Below are 22308 nucleotides of genomic sequence, written 5' to 3'. Positions count from 1 at the left end.
GTATACCAGGGAGCCAAATGGCCATGAAATGGCTAAACCATTGCTAAATGACACTGTAAGAAACAAAATAAATTTTGGATCTACTCTCAAACTGCCTCTGCTATAAAAAGGCTCTGTTAGGTTGGCAAACACCACGGGGACAAATGTTGGAGGGAACTGCAAGAGATAGGATAAGCTATAACAGGCTTGCAAGCCAACTCAATGGCCCACATCAACAGTTTGGTGGACCTGAGTACAAGGATTAATGACCCAGGCTTCCTTTTTTATTCTTTAATACCTAGAATTTAATTCTGCTTTTCCTTAAGGCTCTAGAGTTGCAGAGATAATCTTGAAGGCAGGACTGAATGTAAACCAAGAAGAAATGGCTGCCTGAGTTCAGAGAAGACAGCAGTTCAGCAAGGTATTAATCAGTAAGAGTGATAATTCAGGTGCATATTGTAATGCTCTGTATCTTTGCATTACCAGCAAGCTGTAGATCAAAGTATGAACAAAACTAACGGAACTCAAGCAATTTATATGCTTCTTATTGGTGAACACGGCAGACAGAGTGCTTTTTTTCTCTTGTACTCAAAATAACTGAGGCAGGGGTTGTGTTTACATGGGAAGGACGGAAGTGCCTGTGGTAGACAGGACTGACTCAGGGCAGAAATTGCAAACACTGACATGAGTCAATTTTTTACATCGCATAAAAAGCGTGGGAGCAGTTCTTTCACCCTCCAGTGCCTTTCTGTGTGAGCTCTAAATGATAGCTCATAAAGACGACAGACACCTCAGTTTGTACTTGCATAACAAGACTGTTTTCTTGGTGGCATTAATGCAGCTCATGGTAGGCATTAATTTGTTCTAGAAAGCTACTATACAATTAATTACAGTTAATCACCTCTGAGCCAAGAAGTCTGTCCAACAAAGCAAGGAGTAATTGAGGTTAGTTTTTAGGATAGCACTGGGAGTAGATTATAAACTCTTCAGAGCATTTTCATTTTCACATCTTGTGTTTAAAATACGTAGAACAACTGAGCCTTACTCCTACTAGTACTTCATCAGCACTGCCGCGACAGGCCCCTGCACAAACAGGCAGCTTAACCACACTACAAAGCTGTATTTAGTAAGGGTTGTGATGCGCTTTCGTTTATGCTGTTGAAAATGTGCCACCCCTCCACTGGCCCCAAGCACTTTGAATGTGATGGTGTTATGTATGGTTACAGTATGTCCTTGTATTACAATCACATTTCTTAGCCTGCTGCATGTATAAAATCAACTGGTCTTTCCATCTGAAACTAGCAAAACAAAATCTTACACACACATGCAAATTAATTCTATTTACCTGTTACCCTGTAACATCACCTTCAAAATTGGCAAGTTCAAGTGTATTTTGTTGTTGTTAAGACACAATTAAGGAAACTGGAGAAGTCACTGACCTCTTGTCGTTTGAAATTTTGAACATATTCTTCAAACTGTTCATCTTTTGTTTCATCAGCTTTTCCTAATTTTTGAAGTACCTGTATTGAAAAGAAAATGGAATAACTTTATTTCACAAAACAAAACGGCAACTACTTTCAATGCTGCTTTTCTTGCAGTTAGATGTAAGTTTCTGAAGTTCACATAGGGAACTGTTTTGTCAAAATAAAAAAGGAAAACAGCAGGGGTGTGGTGCGTGTGTGTATGTGTAAATACTCTTCAAAGTATGCAGCCCTTGGGAGGGAGATATATATATATTTTTTTCTTTAATGAGGCAACATTTCTTTTAGCAAAGAATTCCAGGACTTAAAAGCAAGAAAAAATGAGGGAAATTTGCTTGAACTGCAAGTTTTCCTCCCATTCAGACAGAGAAAGAAAAACAAAAATTCAAATTTCATTAGGTTTTTCTTCTGTTTATGGCCCATTGCATTGAATAGAATTAACATCATCCTTATCTGCATGATTGTCAACATCAAGTCATAGAGTAAGAATAAAGAACAAACTGTAAGGCTGCATGAAAAACTGCTACAACTGATGCATATTTAAAACTCCTATTGTGCTCATACTTGCTCTTCTCTAATTCAGGAGTGGATTATCATCCACTAGATAATAAATACACTGCATATGTCAGCAATATTCACGTGATAGCAATCTTAAAAGTAATTTGACACAGCTACACTTTAGACTATTTTTAAATCCAAGCACTCTCCATTCAGTTTATTATTGAAGACTTATACCTAGCTGAAAGTAGGCTTCACTCTTCCTATCGAGTAGCCCTCATATCTTTTAGGAGATCCCACTGCATGTGGGATGGACCATCTCACACAGTGATGCTAGGATTGCTCTCTCATGACAGTTTCCCATTTTCACAGGAAAAAACAAAGCCAAATGAAACAACACAAAATTGAAACAGTAGAAATTAGCTGATACTATGAATAAACATATAAACATCCCCTCCTATTCTTCTCACAACAGCATACTCTCTCTATGACTGCCAGCCTCCCACCATTTCACCGGGCTGCACAAAGTGGGGGGTGGTCCAGCATGGCCACAGTAGAAACCAGCAGGTCAAGATGACCATGAAGGTGATGCAATGCTACCTACAGACCTGGCATGTGGAACTTGAAGGAAGTTTTGACATATTTACAGTTGAAAGACAGAAAGAATGACATCAGCAAGGAAAAAGAATAGCCTTCTGCTGCCTATAGCGATGTTTCAGCTTTTCATTCCCCTGGCCTATCTGGGCATTTTGGGTTGCTTTTAAGTCTGCCTACTACTTCCAAAGATTTCATATGGTCTCATCACCAATCTTTTAATAAAATGTTAAAAAGTATCACAGATGGTTTTACAGAGGAATCATTTAATTTAACATTTTGACTCATCACAGGCCTTCATATTGCTCCTTGTCACCAACGAGCCAAACAGTCTGCCCCCAACTGTGGTATGACTTTGATCCACACCAGGCAACTCCTGAAAAATCCAACATTTCCTTTTCAAAGAGGTGGCAGCCAGGTAAGCATGCTGAATGCAATCACCCCATCAAAAAAAGAAATAGGCAAAAACTACCCCATTTCACATTAGACTAAATAATGCAGCAGTAAGTCTACCCTTAAACTGCCACAAAAAGACAAAAAAACCCCCAACCAACCACCACTCAAAAATGAACCAGCTGCTCTATTTTTTTTTTCTTGGTTTAACAGTCATCTCCAAACTGTATGATTTGCTTAATGCACTGAATTACACTAAGGATCTAAAATGAATATCAGTGTTGGCCCAGCATGTTGCTAATTATTTAGTTCATATATTCCTAAGTCCAATTAGCATTGAGAATGAAGTTAAATTTGACCTGGTGGTAAACATAGATGCTGTTAGGTGAACACATGTATAGATGAATTGCCTGACAATGTTGTACTGAGATAAAATAAATGACAGATTCAACACAAATACATACAATTTGAGCAAGGAAAAACATGTCTGATACAATTAATAAATGTCATCACAATTACATGTCTAGATACAAAATGCAAGACTATTTCCATCTGGGGATGTTGCATCTTCATTAAATCTTTTTAAAGACAGAAGACTAAACAGTTCCCCTTTCAAGTCATCTAAGTGCCTTCATTTACCAAATAACACATTTCAGTTTTGTGAGGATGCAAAGCGTTAAGATGAAAACGTCACTGATTTGCTGATGTTGAATTAAAATGATCAATTGAATAATGACTGTGAAGTGAATGCTGTTAAATGTCTGCAACATACCAAAGAAAGAAAACCAATATAATAGAGAAAATTACAGATTAACTTGAGTAAGCTTGATTATATTGAAAACTCATGTCCTGTGGCAAGGATGAGTGTTACAATAGCTGCTGAGAATACCACCCAGACAAACGTACCCATCTTCCCCTAAAAAATGTTTTAAGACTATGGGAGTTGAGATATAGAAGAACGAACCAACCAACAAACCAATTAACAAAAGAAAAAGAAAAAAAAAGCTAAAAAAAGGGAGAAACTGTTTGTGTGAGACCACCCAGGCCTCAAGAGCAGCTCAGCTCCTTACACAGGAGCTGCAGCAGCAGGACGAACAGGACCTGACAGTTACCTCATCAGACATCCCAACACATATCCATCCCTTGTCAAACATGTGTGCAAAGGAATTTTTATCATCATAGGTGGTGAAAAGGAGTCATGGGGGTAAAAAAGGTGTGTTTTATTTGGAGCTTTTTCATATTTTTTTTTCCCTCCAAGAATTTCCATTTGTGCTAGAGTAAGTTTCTGACTAAACAGAGCAAAAGATCAACATTCTTTGGCTTTCCTGTTAGTAAGTCAGACAGTTGAGCACTGTAGAGACAAAAAAAAAAAAAAAAACCCAAACAATATTTAACACTTTCTTTTTGCGGTGAAAGCCTTGGCTTTCCAAACAAGCTCAGTTTGGAGCCACAACTCATACCACAGTTACAATTATTAGGATTTTTTAAAGAAAGTAGATCAGCAGCCAGAACACACCCAGTAAGTTTAAGTTACCATTTTATCACAGAGTTAAGATAAACATCTGAAATAGCGTAGCACTCAGTTCCAATTCTGCTACAAATATTTTGATCCAACATAGCTCCAATGCAACACACTCAATCGTTTCACTTCTCCAAGCAGCTGATTGAATTTAATGCTTTCCATGCTAAACAGACAACAACTTTCAAAGAACAAAGGCTTCCCTTTGTACTGCTGCTGCTGCTGCTCCACCATTGTGCTATGACAAATGTTTGCCCAAGCCTCCATTCTCATTAATATATGCTGGGAAGTTGTGGGGAAAAAACCCAACACATCTTTTTCTCATTGACAGACTCTCAAAATCCTGAAAACCTGTTTATAACAGCATGCTGAGCAGTTTACTAAGAAAGCTATAGAAAATGCAGGAAGACGCTACAATAAAGCTCTTCACTCATGTTCAATTGCTTGGGGTGGTGCTGGTTTATCACAGAACTTCTCCAGGCAACCTGAGGACTACAGCTGGCCACCAGGCAAAGGCCGGAGCTGTGTCAAGAAGGGTGATGCTGTGGCCTGGTTTTGAAGTCTCAAGAAGATCCACTGGTGCACAAAACACATAGGTGAGAATTTAAGGAAGCATGCTTTAAATCATTAATGAGCAATCAATGACCCTCCCACCCAGAGCACACAACACACTTTTAAAGGCTGAATTGCTGTGGAGATGGCCAATAAATTTACAAGAGTTTGATCTGAAAAAGAAGGAAACAGAAGACTTGCAAGGAACACCTATGCCCTCACCCTCTGACCTCTCTCTCATTCCTTATCTTCAGCAGAATCTGCACTCCAGATTGTTTCTATTACCGATGTTAACAAATGACTAAGCTTAGCTCAGGTTTCCAGATCACCATTAGAAGATCTGTAGTCACCAACCCATATTTCTTTGCACACTTGCAGTATTAATGATACAGAGAAGTCCTGAGCATTCAGTAAATTACAGCCAATCTTTCTTGTCACATGATGTATCTTATATCTCTATTATTGTATTGATATTTGGTCCACCGCTGCCCATTTCAGTCTTCCCTTAAATGGGGCAAAATAATCCTCATTTGCCTACCATTTACAGTTGAATTTCATTGCTCAAGTTTGACACACTGGATCACATTAGGGAGGTGATTGTGCCCCTGTACTCAGCATTAGTGAGGCCACACCTTGAGTACTGTGTGCAGTTCTGGGCTCCTCACCCTAAGAAGGACATTGAGGTCCTCGAGTGAGTCTGGAGAAGGGCAACCAGACTGGTGAAGGAGCTGGAGAGCAAATCATATGAGGAGCACCTGAGGCAGCTGGGGATGTTCAGCCTGGAGAAGAGGAAGCTGAGAGGAGACCTTATCACGGCCAACAACTGCCTGAAGGGAAGTTGTAGAGTTGTGGGAAATAGTCTCTTCAGCCAGGTGACGGAAGATAGGACACGGGGAAATGGCATGAAGCTGCGTCAGGGCAGAGTCAGATTAGATGTTAGGAAAAAACTTTTCACTGAAAGAGTTGTCAGGGCCTGGAACTGACTGGCTGCCCAGGGAGGGGGTTGAGTCACCTTCCCTGGATGTGTTCAAAAAAAGGGTTGATGAGGTACTTAGGGATCTGGTTTAGCATAGGACGAGAACGGTTGGACTCAATCTTAAGGTCTTTTCCAACATAGTGATTCTGTGATATAAGAGGAGAAGGGACAACATGGTAAACTGCAATTTAGGAATGTACCATTTAGTGGAAGACTGCAACGCCACAACTGCTATCCTAATATACAACAACGGTAATTCCTGCTGTACAGGGTCACAAAGCAAAAGAGAAGTCCTATCCTGAACTGCATTAATGCTTGAAGAATGAATAGTCCACACAATGGAAGAAGGCAGCTGCTAGGTACTAGGTATGAAAGAGCAAAAAACCCAACTCTACAGGTCGCACTAATTGTCCATATAATCTAGCAGCCTCTCTCCACTCCCTTCCCAAGAAGAGGCCTAGGGAAGATACATGACAAGCATGCAGTGACACTCCTGCAGAACCCTCTCCCCACCCCTAACAAACTGCATTTAAATGAACTTCTGACATAATGTCCTTACATTTTACAGCCCTGATGGATTTTTCTTACTGATGGATTGTCCTGCTGTTTGTGAAGCTCTAGTAAGACATTTGCTGTTTCAAGAAGCATGAAGGTTCATTTTTCTCATGGCTGCCTGTCTTTTGTTAATTTTTTTGGTGAGCTTTTGCTTGATGGTGCTTTGAGTATTGTAAAATACCATGATGCATGGGAACAGTTTGCTAACAAATGAGAAGAGCACTGCATAATATCCAGACAAGCATAAAATACTATGATAAGGTATGTTCCCTTAACCAAAATTGAAAGAGGGGAATGTTGCCTTTCTACACAGCCTAAATGACAAATATGAACATTATGCTATGAGTGATGATTATAATAACCTTTCTGCAAATTACAGAATCCAATTGTACATCATCGCCAGATGATGTAAAAATGCTCTAGAGAGATCCACAAAACAAACAAGACTGATTCCTCTCAGAATGAAGCCTCAGACTTCTACATTAGTCCCTGGTCATTTGGTTAAAACCACAAAGTACTTTACAGAGAGCACTGACTTGCACATCACAGGGCATCACAGTGCACAGACCATTCCTCACCCTATCTTTGTAATATCCAGCAAACCTGGAATTAGGCACCCTTCCAAAATTTTACATAATAGTATCTGGCTATTGTTCTAAGTGAGATCTTAAGAGGCCCAGTGGTAAAACTTATCTGGGCAGTAGGAGTTTAAGGAGATTGAATGTGGTGGTTTGTCTCTGGCTGGAGGCCAGACGCCCACCAAAGTCGCTCTATCATTCCCCTTTGCAGCTGGACAGGAGAGAAAATATATATTGAAAGGCTTAGGAGTCCAAAATCAGTCCTTTCCCACAAGGCTTCATCTCTTCACCAATTGCCCCAGGTGTGGGTCACTTCTACAGGGTGCAGTCACAGAATCATAGAATGCCTTTCAGTCTCTCAGGCCCAGATTTCTCCAGCCTGTTCACCCTTGGAGTCACAATCCCCCCTCTTCCTTCCCCCAGAAAACCCACTCCCATGTGGGCCCCTTTAGGGCTGCAGGTTCTGCTAGGAGCTTGGTCCGATGCAGGTCACAGCATCTTCCATATGTCTCCACTCACTCCAGTGTGGGATCTCTGCTCCCCATCATCTTCCATGGGCTGCAGGGGCACAGCCTGCTCCACTATGGCCTTCTCCTCAGGCTACAGGGGAATCTCTCTCTGGCACCTGGGGTGCCTCCTCCCCACCTTCTTCCCTGACTTTGGTGTCTGCTGAGTTTCTTACATCTTCTCACTCCCTTCGCTGGTGGCAAAAAGCAGCTGCTTGTGACTTGTTTTTTTCTTTTAAATGTGATTCTCAGAGGTGCTGTGACCGTCGCTGATAGGCTCGGCCTTGGTCAGCAGCAGGTCCATCCTTGAGCCCTGCTGATGTTTACTCTGTCAGGCCTAGGGGAAATTTCTAGCTGCTTCTTGCAGAGGTCACCCCTGCAGCACCCTCTCTTCCACCAGAGCCTTGCTGCACAAAACCACAACACTGAAGGATGAGCTTTGGAGTTCTAAAGGCTTTGCTTTACTGGTAAGAAGGGATACTAACAGCTACAACAGTGTACTGCTAGGGACTTTTCCTGCTTGTCTCTCTGGATCTTCACAGGGTCTAGTGCTAAGGGGGTCTTCCACAAAGTAAGATGGTTCATTAGACCCTCTCTGCATGTAATCTGAAAGGTGCTTATCCCCAGTGAATGTAAAAGCCTGGAACAGCTTCAAAGAACTGCCCTGTACTTCAAAAAATAAACTATAGAGAGGCAAGGTCTTATCCCAGCTTTCCTCAATCAGCTCTGTATACCAAGCCTGTATAATAGAGGATGGTATCCAGGTAGAGATGCTAAAATGGTGTATGGAAGGTGATTTTCATGGGATGTAGCTTGAAGACAAAAACAAAAACGGGAAGAAACAAGAAACAACATAGACCAAGATTAGATGCAGATAAAAAAAAAAAAGAAGAGAGAAATCAAAGAAAGTACTAAGAGAAAAAAAACCATCAGGAAAGAATAGAGACTAAGCTAAAAGCAAAGAATCAACTTTGAGAAATGGTGGGTTTGATTAATTCGCTTTCGTGTAGGCATCTCAGATGGCAGTGTCTCAAACATCTCTGTGCATGTGGCAAACATGACACTAGGACCCATGGAAGCATCTTCTGGAATAGCAGCTTGAGGCAAGGCAGGATACAACTCTAACAGCCTACGTGTGGGCATTGAGCTATGAATATCACAGCAAGATCTACAATCCTCAAACTTTTGAGTACTCTTCTTCCTCACAAAATCTCTTAATGCACAAGCAGTTCATTCCTTGCTCATTTTACCACTGGGGAAACAAGATACAGGAAAGGCAAGTAACCTGTATGGCCAAGTTCAGAGGAAGTTAATCACAAGCAGGGTACCAAATCTGATCATTCTAGGCTAGCTTCTTAACCGCTGGTCTGTCCTCCTGTGAAAGTCCTTCTGATTTATTGTACAGAAATCTGCTGTGTTCAGATTACCTGCATCAGATCTACACAGATGAGGAAGAGTGAACAAAAAGGCATCTTAAAGAACTTGAAAGACAATCTGTTTGCCCTTCTCTGGATATTGCTGCTCTCAAGCTTCTTGAAGATTGATCACTTCTTTTGGCTCAACAAGAGCTAAACTTAACTGCCTGCACAATTAGCAATATTATCCCTGGCTGAATTTCTGTCACCTTTACTATACCCCAAATAAATAAAAAAAGCTACTCTCCTGAACTAACCAAAAATCCTGTCAGTTGCTGTTGCTTCTGCCTATACTTAAATTATTCATCTAGCTCAAAAGTACCTGGAAATCTTTCTAGTAGTGACACTAGAGCATCTCACACAGGTTGTGCAGACAGGATCACTTAAGACTCTTCTCATCATTTCACTTTCCTCTTACTTACCAGTTCCTCCACTTTCCTACTCCCCTTTGGTTTGCCCTATACGCTTTCTGTTGAGCAGACACTGCTCCCTCCAAATAGTAATACCAATGGAACAAGCATGTTATTTACTAGCCTGGTAATGTTTCAGTGTTCATGTGACAGCTTCATTTATGTGATCTTGGATTCACTTCTGGCCCTTTTTTGCCTACAAGCTTTTCAGAGAAGAGACCATCTGATCCTTCATCTGTGTACAGCACTGAAGAAAAGGGGATGATCATTTTAATTTGTTTGAAGATCCTACCAGAAAGTCACAATTAACAATAATTTCTGTTCTAACATTTATATTCACCCAGTGACTAGCTAGTTCTTCTGTTGTCTATTGACCTGATATTCCTAGTCTTTACAAACTAAGAAAAAAAGGCTAAAGTAGCCATTTGAAAAACTTTTTTTACCATACTTTCAATCCATAAAAAGTTGCCTGGAACAAACCGTAACATAACTGCCATTTAGAAAACTTTAATTATTAAAATTAGATTTAGATAATTATTAAAAAAGAAGTAAATTGCTTACATAAAACTTTCTTCAAAACTTACTTCTGAGATCTTATAAACAGAACATTAAAATCAACTACAAAGACATTTAGCACGAAAATATTTCAAGCTGGAAGCAGTCACAATGGAATAAAAAAAATCTGCCTCCTGTACAGAAGAACCACTAAAGTTCATCCTTGCACAAGAAGCATCATATAATTTATACTACCAGAGCCCTTGGCAATGCTACCTGACAGGCAATCTGCCATCTCTAAATTAATCAAGTTTTTCCTGGGCCAAAAAGACCTATCAAATACAAAATTGTAATTTATCTGTGGCCACCGTAGTTTTTCCTTCTTAATTAAACATTTACATTCTACCTGGGAAAAGATAATTTTGTCTTTAGAGACCATCGCTCTGGATTTGTCACTGCAAGTATGTGATGTTCTTCCTGTCTGCTGGGAGTGAAGTAAGAAATAATCAAGCAAAAAGCTTTTCAGTCACAAGGCCAAAATAAGGATGACATTCAAAACAACAGACCTGAATTTAAAATGCACATCCATTCTCCTACCATCTAGTTCCACTGGGTATATATAGCAGAGTCTTGTTTACTTTATTTAGCTCTGATGTTATGCTTTGAGCGGATTAAAGAACTTTCACTTTAAGTGATGCTTTTCAGGCTATTTCCCCTTCTATTTGTATTGCGGTTCCTCAGTATCTGTACTCCGTTCCATGATCCACTAACAATACTTCCTATTGGTCTTGATTAAACTCAAACTGAACACATTTATAATAAAAGAAATTGATTTTGGCACTAAGTAAATAAAGAACATCAGTGATAAAATACAGCGTCCTCATGGTAGAATGATACAAATTTGGGAAGTTTTATTTAATAGCACTATAGCTATCTCTAGATTACTTCTCATCATGAAAGGCAAACAAAAGGCAATTTAAAAGTGAAAATAAATTTCTTCAACCTGGAGAAAGAGCCAGATAGAAGTTTTTTAAAACAAATAAGTATCAGAATTCCTAGGGAGGAAAAAAATCCAATTTAAAAGAGGTATTTTGATATAATATGGTTTTCTAATGGTTGCCAGTGAGATTACAGTCCACAAAGTTACAGTAACATCAGTACCATGCAGAGATGATAACCACAGACAAGACTTCAGCCATTCCTGAGATGGGTAATTAACAGAGCTCATGTATTTCCCATTGCACAGCCTCAAGGAGTTAAAAGGTGAATTCACTTTCCTTCCACTTCACTATTACAACTAAAAGATAGACTACTAGTGGCTTTACGTTTTTATCAGTTTGGTTTCTAAATTAATCCATATGCTCAAAGTAGTGATACAGATGCCTAATCTTGACTGCCTCCTCCAGTCTGAGCTGTGACATTTCCACACTTTTACTTGAGAAAGGTGTTGGCTGAGGCTAGAAAGAGACACCCGTATTTGGTCCAGCACACAGAGATGCAGATTCTGACCACCCTCAGGCTCCTTCACATCCAGCAAGGACAGGATTTCTCTCTGCAGACTCAGTCCAATCTGCATTACAGGACTGACAGTGGAGCCCTGGGGAAACAAATCTAGAAGTTTCCAAGCATGGTTTGATGGCTTGCCAACATAATATTTCACCACTTCTTAAGACAGTCTCGTGTCATGCCACACATAGCAATACAGAACATGAAGATAACTTTCTCTATTACTTTGCAAAACATTTCCCAGATTGATGTTCATCTGTGGAGGAATTTACTATTTTCTTCATAGATCATTAATACACTGCACAGAGTAGATATCAGCAATGTGCCTGACATGGCAACACTTGCTGATGAGCTACTCTTCACCTTTGGGATGTTCTAGACCTTTCTCCTCTCTCCTCATTCAGAGGAAGACAGTGACACTGACAAACCACTTCAACGTGAATTCAATCCTCTCTAGACAGAATGACAAATAAGTTTGTTTCATTATACTGATGAAATCATCTCCAAATAGTATGAAAACTTAGGGCACATGCAATTGGTTCAAGTAATTTAACAGTTCAGGAAATGTTTGAAGCCAATGAGGTCAGTCTTTCTTTTTAAAAAACTTACTGTTCCACAAGAGATTTATTTCTGACTTACTGGAAGAATTTGTGAGGGCATAATCTTGCTACGATCCCCAAGACCAGTCCTATCAAGAAATAATGAAACCGGCATAACATGGCTAGCATTACAGAATCACAGAATCGTAGGGGTTGGAAGGGACCTCAAGAGATCATCGGGTCCAACCCCCCTGCCAAAGCAGGCTCCCTAGCTCATATTGCAAAGATAGGCGTCCAGAAGGGTCTTGAATATCTCCAGAGACAGAGACTCCACAACCTCCCTGGGCAGCCTGTTCCAGGGCTCTGTCACCCTCACTGTGTAAAAGTTCTTCCGCATATTGGTGCGGAACTTTCTATATTCTTACTTGCAGCCATTGCCCCTTGTCCTGTCTCCACAGACCACTGAAAAGGGGCTGGCCATTTCCCCCTGCATCCCATGCTTAAGATATTTATAAACATACTTCTGAAGAAAGTTACCAGTTTTCATTCTCATAGTTTTTTAGAATTATTCAGCATTTTTGCATTACTGATGGTCAAACAGTACCTCACCACAGCTAAAGTATCCCAAAAGCTGCTCAGCTAGCATAACATATTTCTACTTTTCTCACTAACTGCCTCTAAGGATAAGCTTGCCTCTTCTCAGGAGTTTATGTGCATCTTTTGTCATGCTCACCCCAGATTATGACCCTTTAGTTACCACAGAAATTATTTAGCAGTCACTTCCAAAGCAAAGAAAAACCAACCACGTTCACACAGACACCGGAGGCGTAGGGGACAACACAAATGAAACAGGACTTAAGGATGAGAGACAAAAGGGGAAAAAAAAGCTCTGAACTGACACTGAGGTCAGCAGGGACTACCAGCACTACAGTGCTGGTGTCAGTGCTCTGGCTTCGACACCTAGATTTTGCATGACATCTTGCAGGCAAATAGGGCTTCACCCTCTTCCACAGAGCCTGGGGATGGGTGTCCAGAGTAACCCCTTTCTGGACAGAGCTGAGAGCTGCTGAACAGGGAAACAGAGACTGTGTTGCTCAGGTCAGCAGCACACAGAGCACAGGTAGGGCCTGCTTTTCAGAGAAGTCCCTCTTTGCCAAGCAAACAGCAGTCCTGTCCTGCTCAGTGTGCTTCTATACAACCAGCACATCTAAGAGCTGTCTTAACAGTTACAGTTTCCAATTAAAAATGTGTCCAGAAAAGGAGCCTCTCTGGTAATGCTGGGAAAGAAATGGCACGCAAGCACTGCCTTGCTGTAAGAGATGTCATGTTCTTCTGGGGTTGCTGCTCATCTGGAGCCACCTTCTGATGCCTTTCAGCAGGCCTTACTTAGACAAACATCAAAGTCAGAGGCATGTACACAATTAACAAGGTGAGAGAACTGAGGATCCGGACAAAGAACATTTCCAATAGGGAGAGAGGTTTAAAACTGGTAAGAAAAAAATAAAACAAACTCTGCAGGTGCAAGGAAATTTAGAAAGCAGCTGGAATTGAGACAAAATAACAATGACCACATGATCTGTTAGCATAGTCACCAAGGCGTGCTAGAGAAACAGACCAAGCAAAGACAAGGTGGAGTGACCTGCATCAGCAAGTCCTGTGCTGTGAGGCCTCTCAAACTCTTCAGAAGCAGACAGTCTGCACTGAGGATGAAGCCATGCTTCAGTGAACAGTTCAACAGAAATCCTCATCATCACGCCTAAGATGGAAAGAACTTCTTCCACAGGAAATGGGCACAGGCCAGCTACTAGTGAAAATCACCAGGACCGTGGTCCATTGCTGAATTCAGACAGAGAGAAGAGGACACTGAGCTAATAACCTTTCACACTTTAAGTGACAGAAGAGCATGGGACAGTGACAAACAACTCCAGTCTTTCTTCTAAAAATCAACTGTGCTAGTATCTTCCATCCAGGGGCAAAGATAGAAAAATGGTCACCATTCTCCTTAAAAAAAATGTTTACAAAAATGCATTCATTAAATTAAATTAGAAGACTCTTGTCATCTCTACCTTCAGCCTAATTTTTTCTACATTGAGCAAATGCCCTGACTTCAGCCTTCCCTTGTAGTCAAGTTTTCTAATGTTCGATTATCCTCTTGGCTTTTTTCCTAGATTCTGGACTCTTTTAAGCTTGAAAGTAAATTTCTTCCCTAGTAGTAATATGTCTAAACTAGCGTTTCCTTAAATTACTCCAGCTCCTTGAATTCTCTTTGTTTTTCCTATCTTTTTATTGGCTTTGAAAATCAGTCATATGTAAAAAAATAAAGAAAAAGAGAAAAAATATCACTTGCTCTATTTAAAAATTAGTGGTAGAAAGAAATGTGTTAAGCACTTAAAATCAGCTTACATGTGAAAATGGATCAAACAATGGTGTCAGACAGGAAAAAGCAGCAAAGGAGATTAAACTACAACAATATAATATTCAGGGCTAAATCCTACGGAAAAAAAACCACACTCTGCACATCTCTCATAAAAAAGATAGCCATTCCTGAGCCTCTCGTTACATTTGGAGCTGAAATGTACAGCCACTCTAAATATTCCTGTCCACCTTGATCAGCACAGTGACTATCTCCTAAACGCCTCTTACAATCTCCCCAAGATTAGATTATAACACCTCCATGTCCAGGGGAGGAAACCAAGGCACAGCAATTGATTAAGTAGCTGTGCCAGCCTGTAAGCAAAATGCCAAAAGGAGAGCTTTAAATTGAACGTGTAGATGTTGTGCATCAATGCTGTGCCTATATAATCCTCCCTCAACAGCTACTGAGCAATGCAAAGCACTAAAAAAGCATTTATAACCAAGTGCAAGGATATAAAAAGGTCCAAATCTCAATTATTTCACTTAGGTAATTACATTTGTGGATCTGAAAGTGTGAGAAAGACGAACAGGATTAGTTTCTCTATCACTCCCAAAAATAAAGTGATACATATGGCAACGATTACTTAATATTGTCTATCATACCTACTCAAGCTGTCATATTTCTTGTAGCAAAAAAGTTAAAAATTAAAGATACTGGTGTAAAAATAAGTATATCAAAGCTTATTGGGAATATTTCTATAACTGTAAAGCCTGATTTGATTTTTTCCCCTTTGTATCAAATGCAGTCCCAGAAATATTCAGCTGTGTAAAATAGCTTCTGCAGCAAGTAATTTCTTAACAAAGACATTTTTTACGTGATCTTGATTATATGCTTTCATAACGGATGCTTTTCACATAATGTACCATAATGGCTTTAAAAGGCAAGCAGAACTGTAGGCATTTATATATACAAATTTAACCTCTGGCAGCTACTTAGAGATTAGAAATGCACCAAAGTCATAACATTTTGTTCATTTATAGAAATATAAAGGTGTTTTTCTAGCAGTACAGAAGTATTTGTCACTCATGGGTTATGAAGGATGTTAGACAGGAGTACTTTAGGAAATACATGATGGGTTTAGGTATCTTAAAAAAACCACTGGGTTTTTTCTTATTATTTAAATGCATAAAGAAACAGTTTCTAACTAACAAAGATCACCCCATGCATTGTAATAGCACAGAAGCTGGTTTAACAAAATAACTAAAGATGCAGGGATAAATTGTCTGTCCAGGGATGTTGATCTCAAGTACCTTCAGGATTCCCTTGACTGAGCAAGATCATAGCTTTAATGATGTAAATCCCTTCAAAGCCAACCGGATTAAACACGTTGGGGGAACTAGGCGGTGGTGTTTAGGCCTTAGCCCACATATAAGAGAACCAGAGCCTGCTAGTCTCTTTGGAGATCTTCTGGAAAATCCAGCCTGACACCAAAGGCTTTCTAGCATTTCCACTCAGCGTGAATTTCTGATTACCAGATGCCTTCTGCTGTTGCCTGCCTGTATGGTGCAGAAAGCCCTCCAGTTTGCATCCTAGAACGTGTTTGGGCTCACTGATCTCTAGAGGTTCCTTCAGCTTGGATGGAAGCATCACCCTTTATAACCAAATATAATTGCTGTCTTTATCTGGCATTTTACTCTGTTTGCCAGATGCTCTGAGGCACAGTTTCACCAGGATTTGTGAGAGGTTTGATGAAACCTTTTTTAAATCTCAAGGTGAAGACTGCTACCAAGTCAGCCTTATTTTCATCTGAAACATCTACATGACACCCAGCTTGGGGCAGCAAAGTATATACCATACATGATTACCAGATCTACCCCTAGAAAGCCTGTTTTCTGCTCAGTGGTAGAAGGTATTGATGTCTGGCTGCTGAGGTATGCAGAAGGAGGGATGGCTACAAAAAGTCTAAAAATGAAGGAGATACACCCTGCTCCACAGTGTGAAAACCCTTTTTCTGCACAAGGGCGAGTTATTGTAATACAGGAGTATCATTGAACCCCTCTTGACCCAACATCAATATGTAGATGTAGATCTACACATAGAAATACTTGTACTGTGTAGAAATATTTATACTTCGGTTTGCTGAATTTCACCTCTCTGCTCCTTTTGTACAAGATGATCAGAATAGTACTTTAAGGCAGAAGCTCCCAGAAAGACCATGTTTTCCAGGGAAACAGATGATTATTTTCAGAAACCTGTTATCTACTATGACAGTAACAAAATACTCTAATAGATTTAATGCATTCCACAGCAAAAAGTCCCATAATAGCTGACATTAGAAGTTATGGAAGTTGGCCTATATTTTGTTTCTTTTATAATTTATCTCTGAGTATTAGATTACAAACTATAAGATGCAGTCTATTAAATTTTGCCTGATATTTATCTCTGCACAGACCGTGAAATTGCTGATAGAACTAAAATAACTGCAGTTCTCCATGGGGACCATGGGCCAAAACAAACCAAAAGGATAACCACATCGATGAATTTTTGGAAGCAAATTCTTTGAAGCCCCCCCTAATGCATCAGTCAATGGAATTATGGCATATCCTTTGCCCAATCCTATTTACAGGGGGAAAAAAGGCCCTCCGGGTATTTTCAGTAAGCAAGCTGCTTACTCTGCAAGCGGTTTACAACCTTAGACTGCGGACCAGAGATTTTTACAAAGCTGTCAGGCTAGCTTTTTCGCCATGAGGGAAAAGGTACCAAAATCCTTTGTCTCGTAGTTAGGTAAAACTTTTCTAAATTAACTAACCTCAGCCTTGTTCTATTAAATGCAGCTATTGCAGCAGTACTCTGGCACCCAGTTTCCTTCTAAACAAGCAGCATTTGCTGCCTTTCAGCAAAGACTCTTTTCTCCTCGGCAAAGCAACACGTACTGTAGATAGCTCAATGTTTGCAAACTTTAGAAATCTATGCTGATTTCCTGTCACAGGAGCCAATTAACATTAAATAGCTGATGTATACCTTATTGCAACTCCTTGTTCTAGAGCACAACACTAATATTGCTTCTGCTCTGCCCTTGCACATGGGATGCCCCCTGTAATCACAAGGCTATAAACCTGCAAGGAATAAGGCATCTGTTGTGAGCCCAGGGATACATACATACACACACATATGTGGCATATACCACACATATACATGTGTGTGTGTCCAGTGGGGCACATACAATTACATATAATTTTAAAATTTTTTGGTATATATATGCACACACCCCCATACCTGTATATGTACTCTAAAGTACACTTCATCCTCAACCAGGCATTCAATCCAGGCTGCTAGAGTTAGTTTGTTAAAAAAACCTAGGAATGTGTAGCATGCCAGGTCCTCCACACCTACTGTTTTCATCTAGACATAGACCATCATCAGTTCCCAATCATAATGCAGACACAGGCCATGTATCATGGCACCAGGGAACCGATAAAGACAAAGCCAATTGGCACCATGTGCCATTTTATCCTGGATGGTAGTGTCTTGGGACCAAGATGGCACATCTGGCTGATAAAGTGTAACTTAATCCCAGTTTACATAGTACAGATGCTACAAGTAGATAGTATAGCCCCATTCAGGTATCTCATGTGCTCCAGGATTGTCCACCCTTGCAGTTTTGGTGCTGTTTTTCAGTTGTTTTGTTTTGGTTTTTAAAGCATTAAGAAATCACAAAGTGAGTGTGGATCATATAGCCACAGTTCTGCTCTTCACCTATTTTCAAACATTCTATACAAGACTTTTTTTTCCCACTCTTTATATTACAGCCAGTATGAAATAGCTTAAATAAAAATATAAATACTAAAATGCATCATTATAAAGGAATTAAAATCTTAATGCTACTCTTTCAAGTCTCCTTGGAATATATAATTTCTTTAAAAATTCTCGAATACAAACGTAAGGTAAAGGTCAATGTAATAAATTGAGCAAAATGTTTGTTTTTTTTTTAATTTTTGATTTGACTATATCTGTCATGTTTATCAGACTTGCTTTTACAAAGTGAGGAACTCCACTTGTACCGAAGTCTGAAGCACAACATTAAGGAAATTTAACATCATCAAGTACCTCTTCTGACTCCATCAATAGATTAGAAAGCTGTGGAAAAATAAAGCAGGAGAAGCTTTATTTAATACACTTTATAAATTCAAGGAATCAGGTGCTAGTGAGTGTAATGTTATGATGTAATTTCCTAATTATCAATAACTATCCCAGAGCTGGGAGACAGAAACCTTAAAATCGACTCCTGACCTATCCTGTTGTGATCTAAACTGCAAACACACTTTAAATTCTGATGCCTCTTTTAGACATCAAGTCATGCTGAGTGATGAAACTCATGCCAGTGATTCATAGCACTCTTGGTCTTTCTATGGGTCCTCCATTGTGATTTCAACATGGCTTGTGCTAATTTAATCCATGCAGTGGTTTTGGATTCGATGATTCCTGCAGACCCACAGGTAAATTTATGAAAACAAAGGCAGGTGATTATGTGACACATTCCTAAACTGTGACAGTGTAAAGGTAATGAAAGCTGATGAGATGCAACCTAAAGGAAAGGTTGCCTATGTAACGATGCAGTCTTCCAAGAGTAGCTCTTGCCAAGGTATCCACATGCTCCTCTTCAGGGCTCTACATCAAAAGCTCAAAATATGCAAAGTAATAACAAGAAAGACTTACTATTCTTCGCTTTGTGCCTTTTATATAATTTTTATCCTTTCTTTTTTCTTTGGGTGATTAATTTCATGCATCTACTAAGATCACTAACCACAATGACAATCCTGAATCTTGCAAGAAATCATGTTATTTGGTAGATGTCATTGCTTCCTCAAACTTCAATTAATTGCAACACCTCAGTAGGCTACTAGGAGGCCATCAGAGATGCCACATTTTCATAAAAGTAGTGAAAATAAATCTTGTTATTCCCAGGTATTGACCACAGCATAGTTTTCACAGCACTAAGAATAAAACTGTTCATTTTTTTATGTTCCACCTTTCTTAACCTCTTTCTCCTGCCCTCCTCTTCTCGCCCTCAAGCCCTTGTCAGCACTGCTGCGGGCTGTGGGACATCTGCCACATTCTTCAAAAGGAAGCTGCATTTCAGTAGTGCCTGAAATGGTTTCTGCATAAAATACTGCAGTCCTTATGGACAATAAACAATACAAATGCAAAGCTGTGTGATTAATGTAAGACCGTGTGATTTAGTGCAAGTCAGTGTGATTAACAGGGCTAAAACATATGAGTCCTCCGCTTTCTTTTTCCATAATTAACTTAATTGATTCTAAATCTGCTCTGAAATTAGGATGGCACTATTTAAAGCTAGGTTTTCAGATTCAAAGTACCATGTTGGTGCAGCATTTCTCAGGCTAACCTTCAGCTATTTACTATTTTGTTTTAGAATAATTACACATCTGTTAATGCCTGAAGATCTGTCACTGTAGCAGATTCCAGGGGAAATCACCGAGCATGGATTACAACACTGGTCCAAACATAAATGTTTCAGATTTCAGGGTCATGTTTGGGTAAAAAAAAATAGACAGTTTTATCACAGCCACACAAGACTCCTTATGAAAATGGACAAGGAAAGTTTTTCATTTTCAGGGGTGAAAGTAGCATTTGAAAGTGTATGAAATCTATTAAAAATTAACAGACCAGAAGAGATTATCAGCTCCTGGAAGAAAACAGGGAAGAATCCAGCTTGGGTGTTCAGAAATCAAGTAAAGACACATACGCCGGTCAGAGTGGTATCCTACTAAAAACAGCCTGTCCTTAACAGAAGTTAAGCTTGGTCTCCCCAGAGAAGTTTTTTTTTCTTACTACCACCTTCCTACATCCTCCAGGCTGATCAGGCAGTGGGGAAGAAAAGCACTGATGGTTCACAAAAGGATTATGCTGCTGCTGCAGGCAACGCTGAGCCCCACATTGGGCTCCTCACTCATGTGGCATAAGCCAGAATCAGCTTTGCTGCATGCAAACTGCTGCGGGCTCAAAGCCTTACATAACAGAATCCAGAGACCTTCGCATTCCTACCCGCTGCCCCTCACCCTGTTGAGGAGGGCCCTCTCCTTACAGCACCTACAGTCAAGTATTAATAGTCTTAAACAATAGAAAGAGAAATACAAAAGAGATCCCAAGAGCGGCTGCCTTTCTTCCCCGTTTCCCCCACTTTTTTTCCTTTTCCTCACTGCAGAACTTAGGCAGATGAAGAACTCATGACTGTGCAACTGCATAAAAATCACTGCAAGTAAATCACATTCACCAAGAAACTGTGTGAGGGGAAAAAAAAAGCGTGGAGATGAGAACCACTTACAGCAGAATGCAGGACCCAGCACACTTGATAGATAGCACTAAGCAGCCCCAAATGGATGAGTCACAGTAAGATTTTGCAGTACCACAAGAATTTGCACTTCAAACGCAATACACATGATAAATGCCAAAATGTTAATAAGTTAAGATATATTCTGGATATTGTACTGTATTTGGGTGACAAAATCAAGAAATCAGCATCCAGAGCACCTAGACTAAATTACATGCCTCAGTCTCAGACTGAGGCCTGTCCCCAAGAAGGGCCCTGTCTGGAGAGACACAGCCCTTGTGCTGTCTGTCCTACTCCCCAGCCCGTGGTAGTCAAGAGCTGTTGCAAAGTGCTGGGTATATTCACAGATACACCAAGTAACCTCTAGGAAATCTGCTAGTCTCTGATCAGAGTGGATTTTCCCATCACTCTCACATCTCCCCTTGCCCATAACACAGTGGATGTTCAACATTGTTTCATGCTTAGGAGTTCTTTTCTTGATTTTCCTTGTTTAAAAAAAGAAAAAAGAAAGTAGCAAGCCTGTCCATTCTATTAAAGAACAAAAAATTTTAAAAAGGGGGGGGGAGGATGGGACACCACAATCAGAGATACATCGTTAACCACCAAAAATATCCAACAAACCTAATTTTGGCATAGAATGGGCTCTGGAAAACTTCACCTGCAAGTCAGGACAACTTGGAAAGCCATTGCTATTAAATCGAATGGATACCAGAAGGGAATCAATCAAGTAACCAGAGAGATTAAGAATAAGAACACTCCTGACAGGATAATTTAAAGAAGACTTTGAAGTATCCACAGGGGAATTGACCCTGTTACCTTGTTGTTGCAGTTTTGTGAGGCTGTGCTGCTGAGACGGTTTCCTTAAGCAGCAGTTTTCTGCCATCCTAAACTATAAACAATGAGCAATTCAAGGCCAAAGTCGTGGCCTAAGAGATAGTTGAGCACCTCAGAATCACATATAGGAGAAAACAACCCAGAAGCAGCTGAATTTTGCAACTGGAGAAGGGAGCAAGAAGATATAATGAGCTGTGCAGACACCAAGGCCAGGAAAGGGCTGGGGAGGAGACAACCCAAGTGACAGAGAGAAAGATGACCCATGGAAAAGGCTGAGACCCCACCTGCAGCTCATGGAGGGGCTCCAAGCTGGATAGAGCAGGTGGAGACATAGAGGAGATGCTGTGACCCTACGTTGGAACAAGCCGCTGCCAGCACTTGCAGCCATGAGGAGAATCAGAGACACAAACAAGTGAGAGAGAGATTTGCACTGGAACAGGTTTGCTGGGGGAGGCTGGTGACCCCACAGAGGACTGGGACTGAGACACATTGTGATTTATGACTGCCCGCCCTAGCAGTGACCCACGCCAGGGCAGCTGGTGAATAGATAAAGCCCTGGGGAAAGGCTTCACATCGGAGAAGTTCATGGAGGACTGTCTCCTGTGGGTGAGACCCCACAGTGCAGCAGGGGGAGGGTGTGGAATGAATGTGTCCCATGTCCCAGCCCCCCCCCAGCCAAGAAGGAAACCAACTTGCAAGGGACTGACCGAAGCCCCCATCTCCCAGTCCCTGCTCCCCTGTACTGCAAGCAGGGGGAAGAAGGGAGTGAA

The 22308-nt window shown here is 40.4% G+C and overlaps 1 protein-coding gene across 1 annotated transcript in view; it reads right to left on the bottom strand.

Annotated features, from left to right (window-relative positions):
* Window positions 1–22308, bottom strand: part of AMPH (amphiphysin) — a gene marked incomplete at its 5' end in the record, with an annotated part of 110557 nt that overhangs the window by 64563 nt on the left and 23686 nt on the right. Inside the window, one exon of the mRNA XM_084280548.1 lies at window positions 1419–1499. Within this exon, the coding sequence (XP_084136674.1) occupies window positions 1419–1499 (81 nt within the window). The remainder of the gene's footprint in view (window positions 1–1418; window positions 1500–22308) is intronic.

Source organism: Gallinula chloropus (genome assembly GCF_964237585.1).
Source record: "Gallinula chloropus genome assembly, chromosome: 2".
NCBI classification, from domain to species: domain Eukaryota; kingdom Metazoa; phylum Chordata; class Aves; order Gruiformes; family Rallidae; genus Gallinula; species Gallinula chloropus.
Note: the sequence above shows the minus strand (reverse complement) of the source record. Positions and strands in the feature narration are given on the sequence as shown.